General features: G+C 42.6%; 1 protein-coding gene across 1 annotated transcript in view; it reads right to left on the minus strand.

Annotated features, from left to right (window-relative positions):
* ROCK1 (Rho associated coiled-coil containing protein kinase 1) overlaps positions 1-14930 on the minus strand; it is a 1374854-nt gene that overhangs the window by 168185 nt on the left and 1191739 nt on the right. The window contains exon 27 of the mRNA XM_069219991.1: positions 4600-4765. Coding sequence (XP_069076092.1) covers positions 4600-4765 — 166 coding nt within the window. The remainder of the gene's footprint in view (positions 1-4599; positions 4766-14930) is intronic.

The raw sequence follows: 14930 nt of genomic DNA on the forward strand, positions 1-14930 counted from the left end.
ATCTTGAAGATCATGGTCTGTGGGAACGACTCCTAGACCAGCCTCAAGAGCATCTGTGAAAACAAGATTGGGAACGGGAACGAAGCAGAGCTCCCTTTTGCCGCACCACCAGCAGGTTCATCGCCTGCTCGCAGATCGCCTTCAGGTGCCATGGACTTGCATCTGGCACAGGCCTTTGTGTTGTGCCCCATCCCCAGGAAACAGAGACAAACCAGGTGAGGATCTGACACTATCATCTGACCATGGCAATCCCCCACAAGTCTTGAAACCAGAGGGTTTCAGTAAGTCCCTAGCACACTGGGAGCAAGCTCATAAAAGAGAAATTCAACAAAATGTTTTTAAAAGGTTGACTAGAAAACTGGTTCAGACAGCTCCCCAGATCTAAATGAACTGATGTCAGCTCATGGTGTGGCACTTATTAAGGCAAAGTGACATTGTGTCTAAATAAAGAAGATCAACATCACCTACCGGTGCGCAGAGGTACTGTTCAAAATTTTCTGGATCAAGTCTGATGCCTGGGAATATTCTAAGGTGATGGATCTGCGGTTAGAAGTCTCTATCAGATAATAAGAAAATATAATTGAAGGAAAATGAATCCTTATTGAAGTTACAACCTCACTTTTTACCTGATATTGATGCTGACTTGACTGAGAAGTGCGCTGGGATCCTGCTAAACAGGCTCCAGCACCACTGTTCTTTTGCTTAAAAATGTACCAATGTTTCCACAATTGGCACACCCCTGGCACACAGATATGTTCCCCTGTAAATGGTACCAGTGGTACCAAGGGCCCTGTGACCAGAGAAGGTCCCTAAGGGCTGCAGCATAAGGGATCCCTCACCTAACACATGCACACTGCCATTGCAGATTGTGTATGTGCTGGTGGGGAGAAAAAGGCAAAGTCAACTTGGCATCCCCCTCAGGATGCCATGCACACAAAATACTGTCTGTGGCATAGGCAAGTCACCCCTTTAGCAGGCCTTAAAGCCCTAAGGAAGGGTGCACTATACCACAGGTGAGGGCATAGCTGCATGAGCAATATGCCCCTACAGTGTCTAAGTCCATTCTTAGACATTGTAAGTACAGTGTGGCCTTATTAAGTATAGGGTCTGGGAGTTTGTCAAAACGAACTCCACAGTTCCATAATGGCTACACTGAATACTGGGAAGTTTGTTATCAAACTTCTCAGAATACACCCACACTGATGCCAGTGTTGGATTTATTAAACAATGCACAAAGAGGGCATCTTAGAGATGCCCCCCGTATTTTACCCAATGCTTCAGTGCAGGACTGACTGGTCTGGGCCAGCCTGCCACTGAGAGATGTGTTTGTGACCCCCTGGGGTGAGAGGCTTTGTGCTCTCTGGGGCCAGAAACAAAGCCTGCACTGGGTGGTGGTGCTTCACATCTCCTGCAGGCACTGTAACACCTAGCAGTGAGCCTCAAAGACTCAGGCTTCGTGTTACAATGCCCCAGGGCACTCCAGCTAGTTGAGATGCCCGTCCCACCGACACAGTCCCCACTTTTGGCGGCAAGTCTGGAGGAGATAATGAGAAAAACAAGGAGGAGTCACCCTCCTAGCCAGGACAGCCCCTAAGGTATCCAGAGCTGAGGTGAACCCTTCCTTAGAAAGTCCTCCATCTTGCTTTGGAGGATTTAGCCCAATGGGATTAGGGATGCGCCTCCTCCCCAAAGGGAGGAGGCACAAGGAGGGTGTAGCCATCCTCACGGACAGTAGCCATTGGTTACTCCCCTCCAGCCCTAAACACACATCTAAATTTAGTATTTAGAGCGACCCTGACCCAGGAAAACAGATTTCGTGATGACCTGAACAAGATGGACTGCTAACCTGAAAGCCCTGCAGAGAAGACTGAGACAACAACTGACTTGGCCCCGCCTGTCTCCAGACTCAAAGAACCTGCAACAAGCGACGCATCAAGTGGGACCAGCGACCCTTGCTGACTCAGAGGACTGCCCTGCAACCCAAAGGACCAAGAAACTCCTGTGGACAGCAGCTCTGTCTAAACAACAAAGAAGAAACCATCTTTAAAGGGACTCCAGCCTCACTCCGGAAGGGTGAGTCCCCAACACTCTGCACCCAACGCCCCCTGCTCGTGTCCAGAGAAACCAACACTGCAGCGAGGACCCCCAGGCAACTCCCATGATGTGGACACCCTGAGACGACCTCAATGCATCCCCACGACGACGCCTGCAGAGAGAATCCAGAGGCTCCCCCTGACCGCGACTGCCCAGTAACAAAGAACCTGACGCCTCTGATAAGCCTACTGCTCGACCACACTATCACAAATAGAGCTTTAGTATTATCTATTATTGCCACTATCAGCCTCTAAGGGGAACCCTTGGACTCTGTGCACACTATCTCTCACTTTGAGATAGTATATACAGAGCCAACTTCCTACAATAATAATAAATGATGTTGAGTCTTTTGTACCACTTTTTTTACATGAATGATTATTTAAGGCCCATTACTACTCAAGGCTTGGATTTCCCCAAAACACCAGTGAAAATAATTGCTACCAGAGAAGCAACAATTCACAACAAATGCTTCAGAACAGTTTTGTGCAAAGACTGAAGTGGAGGGCCCATCAGTCTAGCTACTCCCATATTCAACTAACAAATAGTGGATGGATACCTCACTGGCAGATATACCTTAATAATGTCCACTAGGAAATCTTCATACACTGGTACTCAAAAGAGGACTGATACTCTGTCTTTTTGTGGGCTGTAACAAACAGTTGATGCACAGTTATGGTTTTCTAACTGAAGAAACGTATATGTGGACTTCTGTCACACCCATTGATAACTACAGTCATCCTCATCCTGGCATGTTTCAGCTTGGTAAATACCTTACGAACCAGAAGGGCTGGCAGAAACACTTAGACAAGCTACTTGCCTTCCGTAAGGATAGTGGTTTAGACATAAAACCGCCTAGATTAAGGCAACTAATATTGTTTATATCTTTATTAGGCATCAAGCCACACAAGATACAAACAAGGAACCTCATTTTCAGCTTAAATGGGCATAACTTGTATAAAAAAAAAAAGATGACCACTGTTGTGAGGACACCACACGTTAAGCCTGTGCACTTTTTTCATGGGAAAAACAATCTCTGAGGTCCCCAATCCTATCCAGAACTTTCTCTGGGTGATAAAATAAAGGATTATGTCTCCAGGAATTTACCTTCACGAAGAGCAAAATAAGGTGGACTTCCAAAGTTCAACAAATGTCATTTAACATATGCTGCAATGTTTTGAACTTTGTATTTACTCATTTTATAACATCTCCTACTGATGAGTGAAAATGTAAATCATTTAATAATTTCTTAACCATTATCTTCTGTATGTCATACAAACGTTTGATACTGCAACAACTAACCAAATGTGCTCAGAAGAGCATCACTGCATTGGAGACAAAATCAGTGATGCTAATTTAACATGCATAGAGTCACTATACTAGGGTAGTGCATCAAATTAAGTCTGCAAATAAATGTTTAGTTCCCTTCTACCTCTTTCAGTGCACCATCATTCTCTTGTGCTGACTTTGTCAATAAAATAGCCATCAATGCCCTGCAGGCAATTTTCCTCCATAGCTTTCAAATTTCAGCAGGCATGCTTGTCATTCAACACCATCCTCTCTAAATCCTTAATTCAAAACCTTACCTTTCATCCAGTGACATTCAGATTTGACAACCATATCTTCCTTTGTCACCATGAAATGGTAACTCAAATACTTTTTGTTTCTGTTAATTAGCACTTGCGTAGCTCACAACCTCCAATTAGCATGGTTTTGCCAGACATGTCAGTAGTAAAGGCCAAACTATACAAAGTGACATCTTACCAGAAGGCAATGGATACACTCTAGCTGCTAGCAAGGAAAATCTGGCATTCCCTCATAACGTTATTGCCCATGATATACACCCTTTGAGGCCTTGGTGGCAGTCTAGTATTGCCCTATCCTAGAACCACCCATGCCGTGGTTAAGTAGTGTTTTTACATATTGTGCTACCTATTGAAGTGCTTCTGTTTCAGGCCAGAACCCTGGAAAATTGTAATAATGCTGGCTCAAACCCATTATATCATTTCCTCTATGCAACATCTGTCTCCTCTACTTGAGTCCCATGTTATATATTTATTTTTCTTAATAATAAAATCTGTTTTGGGCATTTTAACACTAAAAGGCATTTTTGAAATGGGCTATGCATCTGATATTTGCATGTTGTGTTTAGAATACTTTGCTTTTTATTGTTTGCACTGATGCTCAGTTGTACTACGTAGTAGATTATTTTACTTTGATGAAAAACAAAGAAATAGAAGGACGCGAAAGAACTGCAACACCATCATGTAGAGAAACAACTGTCAACTGTCAACACAATGGTAGCAAGGCTGCTGAAACTAGAGACCAATGCATTTTCTCTGCAGAAGCAAAAAGAAGCTCACTAACTAACCTATATTTTAGACATCAAGAGCCTGTAATCGCTTCCTATGAAACACTCTTTTTGGAATAGAGAGCTATTTAAGAATGCCAAGTAGTAAAAAGCACCAAAAAGAATCAAAGCAACTATGTGCAACGAGTGGGTCTTACCTCCAACAATTCCATCAGCTTCATCTGTTTGGAGACTGGAAACGCTAGTAGAATCCATTCTAAGTTGTAGATCTGACAGTTTTGCACGGAGTTGTTCTATATCACTCTCTTTGCTATCCAGCTGCATCTGAAGATCCATTTTACATAAACTCTCTTCGGCTAATTGCTGTGTGTATAAAAAAAAAAAAGAAAAAGGAAAAACGTCGTCACAACATCAGTCCCAACTAAGTAGTTCTATGAATCTGTTGGAGCTTTCTTCAATGCAAGCTTGCTAATTAAGCATATCACCCACCTATTCTGATAATGGTAGTGCTCAATTTGAGCCAGTGGTTTCTGGTGCAGGGCACCGGCACTTATTTTAGAGAGCCTCAAGTATTACTGTGAGCAAAAGACTGATATGGGAAAGACGGAGGAAGAGAAAAACGAAAAAGCTTCACAAAGGGAGAAAGCAGAAAGCTGCAAGAGTGAGCTGAAGGGGCAGAGTGTGGCTGTAAATGGATTAAAAAGGCCCAACATGGCTTTGGGATTATGCTACCTCAGTATTCCATGATTGTACATTTAAGTGCAGCAGCCGCGTGTTTCAGAGAAGAGCTCTGTCCACTGGCATGCTTTTATAAGCACTGGATAATGGAACATCATCTGAAAAGTAGACTGACATGCTGGTTTGGGAGTACACTTTAGTAAGGAAAATATGGATAAAGTTACTTTTATGTTTAATCCATCATTCATATTTTAGAGGATCTGTCACATAATAAACCTACAGGTTATCTCTGTTATGCAATAGCGTAGCAGGAACTGCTTTGAAGCTTTTTTTTTTTTAATAAAGAACTTTGTTTGTCAATATCACAAACACATGCTTGACTCGTACAAAGCAGCCTCCCACCCTTCACAGATGAATCACATCAACCGCTCCTTTTGCTTTGAAAAAAGAAGCTAAATGGTGTGAGATTTAAATAACTATGAGAGGGCAAAAAGTGACATATCCTATCTCACAACCTGCCAATCCCAATGTAAATAATATAAAACTTGAATGTTCCTTCTAGATAAAGTGCCGTACGCCTTAAACAGTATCACAATAAAAAAGTGCTATAGAGTTAGTGTCTGTGCAACACAAAATATGTTCCAAGACCAAGTCACATCAAGAAACAAAGCAGGGACCACACACCTCATTTGTTTCCAAAAAGTAATCTATTTAAAAGTGAAGAAAATTATAACCCAAATGTTAATTATCCTTTAATTTAAAACAAATCATATTATTAAGTATGTCATTAATCAATAGCATAATTTCATGAACTTGTAGATAGCAGTATACATTGACAACATTAAATTGTCAATGTACAACATGCCTGTACCTGACACCTTTTACCTTTGATACAGAGAATTAACCAATTACACAAAGTCCTCTTCTGGACTGCTTTGTCTTTTTTGCTGCCCATGTACCCGAGAAAAACTGGTCCTCACACCTGATCTCTTCAGTGTGGTCTGGAATCTAGATCTAGAATTTTTTTTATAGTAGTGATCCTGCGCACCGCTAGATGGCATTGTGTAGTTCAATGCTGGCCTCATTCTACCCCAAAGTGACGGAGCAGAACCACATATTAATGGCATCCCTTTGTTCTGAAGTCAGTATCATACTGGACTGTTCAAACGCCCTTAGATGCAGAATATGGAAAAACTATTGGAGGTACCAGTGTGCAGATCTCTTATCTGGGACCTTTTTAGATCACAAAAGGAGATAAAGGCACAGAACAGAGAGGTGCGAGGAATCTGTGGTTAGATCGAGTAACCAACAGAATGAGCACTGTCAAATGTAAGTAACTTGTTCTTCTGCAGGATACTTCTAACTGCAGATTATGCAACTTTAGAATACATACCAAAGTAGTACTTTCCTCAAGAGAAGGGTCTGTGGAGTTCACTCAGACCAGAAAGTCCAGCAGGACCGAATGGGCAAAATGCCCTTGCAGTCAGACTTGACAATCGAGGCAATTGTCTTTTGAACGTCTGTCCTACCGCCTATATCACATCCTGGCAGACGTTTAAACAGGCACTTTGCATGCCAAAGCAGTTATTATCAGCCTTGGAGCTGGTGGAACTTAGCCCTTCCAGAGGCTGCTTCTAGTTCAATATGTAGTAGGTCTTAAATAAAGCTCCTAGTTTTCCGTGTTTGCAGATTTTTCAGATACAGAAAGAAAATCTATTTTCCTATGTTCATTTTTACATATGAAAAATACGGAAAAAAGATTCTTTGTACAATTCACAATACTGTTAATCATTGGTGGCAAGTCAGTAGCTGTGTAGGTTGACAGGAGATGCTAAAAAGCAAAAGTAAAACGATTTCCTAATTAAGTTTAAATAACTGTAGATGTACTGATTTTTAAGCTGTTCTATAATATCAATGTTTTCAGATGATTGCATTGTTCTGGCAAACTGGCTATGTCTAGAGTCCACTAAACATTCAAACGTGAGTATACTTTTATTGGTTAAATATACTTGGAAATGTACCCACTGCAGCCTAATTTTACCACTAAACTCAAAATAAATGCAGATAAATACATATAAAACGAGCACAAATAAATATGGATAAATTAATTTCCTATTATAGATTGTGGTCTATGATGTTTATAGTATGTTGTGTATTCCAATGAGTTGTACTTGTGCCAAACATTTAATAAAACATGTGACTTAAACAAGGACAGGTGGTTCAGCAAATGCAAAAAGACTGAAAGGGCCAACATATAACCGTTACAAGTGCCTATTACATAACCCTGTTAGGCCAAGGAAATAAACAAACCGTAAAACATCCAACAGTTTAGCTTTTGAGGGGCCTCTGTTGCACGATCCACACCAGGCCGAAAACTGTTGCAACCACCAATGTAAATGGACTTTGTTTAATGTACTTGGATGCAAGACAATATCCCCAACATCAGGTAGCAAATCAAACTCACTCAACTGCCGCTGCTCAATCTCCACAGAACCCTACCCTGCTGATGCAACAGAAGATCCTCACACAACGGTAGCCTGATGGAAGGACAAAAGCTCATGCCCAGAACTTCCAGGTACCACACTCTTCTGGCCTGATCCAATGCCACTACGATGACTTAGGCCTGGTTGCTTCTGATCTTTTTCAAATCTCAAGACAAGAGAAGCAATGGCATGAAAGGCATACTGGAATCCCTTTCACATGCTATCCTGAATGAGTCTGCTACAGACAGCTTTCTCGAAAACTCCAATGACAGAAGTCTGACCTTGTGAATTCTTGAAAATAGAGAAAAGATCCTGTTAGGGTCTTTTCACTTTCAGAAGATATCTTGCGTCACCTCGGGATGTAACCACTATTTGTGTTCTGCTAATAGCAGCTGGCTGAGGTGGTCTGCCCTGGCGCTCAAGGGTCCTGCTAGGTGACTCACAACCAGAGAAATGCCCTGACCCTCCAGCCAACTCCAGAGGTGCAATGCCTTTTGGAGGAGGACCCAAGACCCACCTCCATGCTTCCTGCAGTACCACTTGTAGTTGGTATTATTCATGATAATATGTACCAGCCTTCCCTTGATGACTGACAGGAAGGCTTTCAATACCAAACAAATGGCCCAGAGATCCAGCACATGTATGTGGATCCAGGCTACTGCCACAGACCAGAGTCCACTAATCTCAACTTCAACTGTCCCAGTCCAGAAAGGACACAACCATCACCAATGTCAACTCAGGGTTGGAAAAGGAAAGGGGTCTGCCACTGGTAATTTGTCTGTCAGTCACTGCTGAAGATCTCATACAGTTTCTTCTGAAACATGGATGATATCTCACAGGTAACCATGGTGCAGGGCACACTGCGACTTCAGATCCCACTGCAGAGCCTGCATATGCCACCTTGCAATGTGGACAAGCAGGATAGATGATAACAACAGTCCCAGAAACCTCAGAGCTGTTCCCCTCAAGGACAGAGGCTGAAACAAGTGGATCATTGTCCAAATGTCCTCAGAGGAGTCAAGTGTGACTTTAGCTCGCTGATAGAAAACCCCAATGATGTCAGAAGGTTCGTTGTTGACTGAATGTGGTTAATGACTGACTGTGGCAAACCCACCTTCAACAGTCAGTTGTCAAGTAGAAGAAAATTGGTATCTCCGACCTTCGGAGATGGGCAGCGACCACCACCAATACTTTTGTTAACACCTGAGGATACTGGTGAGGCCGAAGGGGAGAACAGCAAACTGAAAATGTTCCTGGCTGACCTTGAACCACAAGTAACGTATGTTGGACTGCAGGACAAGCACACGAAAAAATGCATCTTGCAAGTCCAAGGCGACCACCCAATCAAATAGAAGCAGGACAGACAGAACTTGGCCAAAAATTTGCATTATCAATTTGTCCTTCTGAAGGAAAGTATCCAGAAAATGCAGATCCAAAACAGGACTAAGGACTCTGCTCTTCTTTGGAACAAGGAAATAAAAGAAACAGTCACCCTTCCATACTTCCGAAGCTGGCAGCCTCTTGATGACCCCTATAACTGATAGAGCCTGCACCTCTTGCAACAATATAGATAGGTGCTCCTACAAAAGCTGCCCTGATGTTGGGGTTTTGAGGGGGGGGGGGGGGGGTTTAGAGAGATGAGGTGGGTAAGAAAAGAATGCTAGGGACAGCCCCACTGGAAGGCCTGAATGACCCATCTGTAATGCCCTGTCACCCTGAAAGAAAATGTGTGACCCTGCCTCCCACTGAGACTCACACTGAAACTCAAGCAGCTTGGAGCCTCATGCTGAAGGGAAGAGGACTGCTTATGATGACCTACCTGATCCCAGTATTCAGCTGCAAAAGGACCAGGGTGACTGCTGTGGCGGAGTCTGGTGATGCGTATAAGTCAGCACCATGCAGTAGCCTCAAATGACAAACTGCTGTGTAAACTGTCAGACAGGAGATGAAAGGTCCCAGGAATGTGCTGTTTCCTGCTTTCTTTAAACTGCCTGAGAAAGGAATCAGCCTTTTTGTAAGAGGCAGGACTAATCAAAAGGCATACCCATTAGAAACCTACCTAAAGGAATATCCATTAGAAACCTCTGATCATACCCAGGAAAACCAGTCAACTGCATTCACAAATGATAGAGGAGAAACATACTAGTGCCCACCACAGGTTCCAAGCAAAATGGTATACAGGCCAGCCATAATGATTTTCTTTGCTGCATCCTAACCTTCCTGAATGGTTTGAGACAAAGAGCCCCTAAAAACACATCAGGAATGTAGGTAAGGTTTACTGGCTATGTTAAAAAGGGTGTGTGTATAGCAGCCTCAAAGCCTAAAAAGCATACCAGATATCAATGTCAAGCTGGTGGAGGAAAATATCCACTTTCCAAATGCCTCAGTTATGTTAGGCTCCCTCTATGGAGGGGTGGATTGGGGTTAACTTTGCTGGTGGAGTCTTGGAACACCAAACTCCCTGGAGTTGGGCCTTCTGTAATAAAGTCCAGGGAACCCAGCGCCAGTTTATGGTACCTGGCCACCTGCCTGTTTACTGGGGGGGGGGGGGGGAGCAAGAGCAGTACTTTGCCAAAGTACCCACAAGAGTGTTAGTCAAGGCTTCATTAATTGAAAGTAAAGGCACAGAACATGGTTGCAAAACCTCTATAATGGCATTTGTCCTGACCTCCATTGAAGGCAGCTGTAGGATGGCAACCTCAGCTGCACACCAGAACACCATAGTAAGGGATACACCTTCTTCTGTAAGGGGGTCCGAGGGGCAACACCAACTGTGTGTCTGGGGAAGTCTCTCCTGTAAGTCTCTCTAAATGTCATCCCCATCATCACAGAGTGGGGCCAAATCATCTCAATCATTTACCATTGCCCTTATCAGGTTGATCGGGGTCCATATCAAAAAGGCGGTGAAGCCTCCACAAAAGCCATTGTGGGATAGAAAGAGTTGTTAGAACCATAGTATACTGAGACCAGGTATGCTGGAGGGATTGGAGGCACAACCACGGTGGGGGTCACAGATTCTTTTCAGGGTCAGACAGACACTAGAATCGGCAGGAGCTCAACCTCTGGAGCTGGCAATCTCTTGTCCAAAGTCATTAGAGAAGGGACAGGAGCATAACTTAGAGCCAGAATTGAAGCTGGCACCAGAATCGGTATGTAACCAGAGGCAGCATACAGGGGCACAGATGGTACAGAGAATGGAACCACAGTCAACAACTGTACTGAAGGTCCCTGTAGATACCTGGGGCTCGAAAGCATGTCAGAGAGAGTTTGAAGATTGACAAAAATATGAAGCATGGCTCCCTGGAAGGCCACAATCAACTGCAGATTTGCCAATGGCCTGAGGAGGTTGAGGCCCAAAGCTATCAGTTGTGGACTTGGTTCTGTAACTGGGGATTGGGAGCAAGATCAGTTGGCACCTTGATGCCTTCCTCATTTTTCATAAGACAAAGAGGTTGGTTGGGGTTGAGTCTTGTTCCGACTTCTTACGCTTCTTCTTGAACTTACCCAAATGTTTTTGATCGCGACAAGGCCCTGTCATAATTGGGGCTTTGAAAGTGGTAACGAGTCCACACTCTTAACCTGGGAGCGGAAGTGAGACTGTAACTTCTATCGGTATTCAGCAAAATACAGCTTTGCTTTAAGGCATCGTATCACCTTCAGATACATGAGGGCTCTTTCTTTGCACAACTTGTAGTCGTCCCCTGTTTTCAAATAAAAGAGGCCGCTCTTGTGTGAGTGTTACCAACATCTGCAGTCACAATACAGTTTGAATCTTGTGGTCTTCAAAGGGGACAAATTTCAGAATAATTTGTCAACCAACGAAAAGGAACAAATCTATGGGTCGACTTACGAAAGTGCAGAAAGAAAGGAGCTAACGTTCGATCAAAGCGTTGGCGGTTATATGCTGCTCCCCTGTCACTAACAGGACTTAAGTGGTGCCACACAACACAATCTAGCGGTGCATGGGAGCAGTGCCATTGAACGTTCCAAGCCCAGTGTGGTGCCCGGGGAATATTCTAAAGGTAAGAAATCTGCAGATAGAAGGATCCTTCAGAAATCTGACCTCTAGGGTCCAGCTAGTATAGTCACTCTTGCCTTCTTAGTGGGATGGGGAGGAAGGTAAAACGTGGGTAGGATAATAGATTGCCCCTGATGGAAAAAGTCACCACTTTGGGAAGCAAAGCCACTTACTTCTAAGGACCAACTGTACTTGTAGAAGCTTGTGTAGAATGAGCTGACATTCAGTGCAGGCAGCTCACTGACATGCCCAGTCGATGTGATGCAACCAAGAAAAACAGTTTTAAAAGTCAGACCTAGCTGACAACTGTAAAGCAGCTCAAAACGAGCGCTAATCACACAGGTTAAAACCACGTTAGGATCCCATGACTAAAGGAGTGTTTGAAAACATGTTGGCCCCTTAAGATTTTGTAATTTGAAGAGGGATAGCTATTGTGTAAAGAAGAGAAAAGTCACCAAATATACCTCTTGATGGACCACTTCACAGCTATACTGGGCCAGCAAGAATGCTAACCAAAGGAATTCAGACATGGAAACCCTGAAGGGGTCAACGTCATGCTTCACAAAGCAAGCAACAAATATACTCTAACTATTCCAAATAGATCATTTTGATAGAAGGGGGAGGAATGGATAGGATCACATCCATGGCAGTTGGAAGAAGCTCTGTTGTCCCCACTCAATCTCCAGGCATGAAGGTGTAGGCTCTGAAGTTTGGGGTGCAAAGCATGCCTGTAAGGAAATGCATCTATGATCCCCCCCCCCCCCCACACGCTTTTTTGACTGATGGCTGGTTTTTCGACTCAGAGTGTACTGATACCTGCTAACCACACCTCCTGTCTTGATCCTTAAACAAGTATGGAACAAGGTAAAACGTGACTCCAAGACTGAGGATATTAGCGGGTATTGTATAGTATGGTTGAGCAACCTCGCTGTGTAATGCAGTTATCGACCCCTTTAGGGCCAGTTGGATTTATATGTCAAACCCTTAGCTCAACCTCGGGTAGCTGTTGCCACAAGCAGCCACGATTACACAAAGGAACAGGTTTACAGCATTTAAACAGCACCAACACAATTGAGGAAATATCAGACACTCAAGAAATCCAACACTAATTTATAAAAATAAAGCAGTCAGTCAAATTGTATCGATTTAGATCTCATAGGAGATCAACAATATATACAATTATAAATAATTAAAATTAAAAGAAGATTAAAAGCCAAACAATCTCATAGCAATCGTTTAACAATTACTACATTGGTAAAACAATTTTAAAAACTTGCACAAATTATAACACACAAATTCATCAGGAGATTACTTTGCCAGAGTAAGCAATTCATTGACTTTGAATATTTTATATTTCAGATACAAAGGTTTTAAAATTGATGTCTAGCTTCCTTCGACATCACACTAACACAAATAGAAATAACATGCATAATATCTCGGATCCCACCATTGCAGAGATCACACATTCTGGTCTTATTTCGTTCATCAGACCAGTATTTTTTAAAGTTATTCAAGGGTAAGGTGCCTAATCTTAAAATAGTATGGAAAATGTCACTTACCCAGTGTATATCTGTTCGTGGCATGTAGTGCTGCAGATTCACATGCTAGCATAGCTCTTCCGACATTTAGTGTTGGACTCAAAGTGTTACAAGTTGCTTTTCTTTAAAGAAGTCTTTTCGGAGTCATGGGATCGAGTGACTCCTCCTCTCGGTTACAGTGCACATGGGCACCGACTCCATTGTAAGACTGTTTTCCCACAAAGGGTGAAGGAAGGAGTGATAGAGTATAAGAATATAAAAAGATGTCCATTCAAATGTAAATGTATCTATGTATCTTGTAACATATGTGCAAATGTTAGACTTGAACGACTATAGGCTTCCGGGGAGGAGGGAGGGTGCATGTGAATCTGCAGCACTACATGCCACAAACAGATGTACACTGGGTAAGTGACATTTTCCATTCAATGGCATGTGTAGCTACAGATACACATGCAGCAGTTATATCTCCCAAAAATAGCGGTGGCTAGCCTGTAGGTGTTGAAGTTGTTTGAGATAGTGTTCTTAAGACAGTTTGACCTACAGTTGCTTGTTGCTGTGAAAGAACATCAACAAATCAGTGTTCTGTAAATGTATGAGGATTTGACCATGTGGCTGCTTTACATATATCAGCCATTGGCATGTTTCCTAAAAATGCCATTGACGCACCTTTGTCTTGTAGAATGTGCTTTAGGAGTGATTAAAAGTTGTCCTTTTGCTTTGACATAGCATTTTTGTACGCATCTAACAATCCATCTTGCTAATCCTTGTTTTGATATAGGTTTGTCTTTATGTGGTTGTTGAAAAGCAACAAAATGTTGTTTTGTTTGTCTAAAATCTTTAGTTCTGTCTATATGGTACATAAGAGCTCTTTTGAGATCTAGAGTATGAAGAGCTCTTTCTGCCAGAGAGTACGGCTGTGGAAAGAAGACTGGCAATTCAACTGTTTGGTTGATGTGAAGAGGGGATAATACTTTTGGTAGAAATTTAAGATTTGTTCTAAGTACAACTTTATGGTTGTGTACCTGGAAAAAAGGTTCTTCAATAGTGAACGCTTGTATTTCACTAGCCCTTCTTAAGAAGTAATAGCTACAAGAAGGCAACCTTCCATGTTAAAAATTGAATTTGACAAGAGTGCATGGGTTCAAAAGGTGGGCCCATGAGTCTGGTAAGCACGATATTTAAATTCCAAGAAGGAACAGGTGGTGTTCTGGGTGGAATAATGTGTTTTAATCCTTCAATGAAGGCTTTAATAACAGGAACTCTGAATAGAGAAGTGTGTTGAATAGTTTGTAAGTAAGCAGGTATTGCAGTAAGGTGGATTTTGATGGATGAGATAGCTAAATTTGATTTCTGCAAATGAAGTAAATAGCATACAATATCTTGACTAGATGCTGTAAGTGGATCAGTGTTTTTAAATTGACAGTAGTAGACAAATCTTTTCCACTTGTTTGCGTAACATTGTCTAGTAGTAAGTTTACATGCTTGTTTAATTACTTCCATACATTCTGATGGAAGCTTTAGGTAACCAAATTCTATGACTTCAGGAGCCAAATCGCTAGATTGAGAGCACTGGGGTTTGGGTGACCGATTTGACTTTTGTTCTGTGTTAACAAATCTGGTCTGTTTGGGAGTTTGGAATGAGGTACTACAGACAGATCTAGGAGTGATGTGTACCAATGCTGACGTGCCCATGTTGGGGCTATGAGTATCATGGTGAGTGATGTTTGACAGTTTGCTAACCAGAAAGGGAAGCAGTGGGACATGGGGACAAGGGTAAGCAAATATCCCTGACCAATTGATCCATAGAGCAT

This window comes from Pleurodeles waltl, chromosome 2_2 (genome assembly GCF_031143425.1).
Source record: "Pleurodeles waltl isolate 20211129_DDA chromosome 2_2, aPleWal1.hap1.20221129, whole genome shotgun sequence".
NCBI lineage: Eukaryota > Metazoa > Chordata > Amphibia > Caudata > Salamandridae > Pleurodeles > Pleurodeles waltl.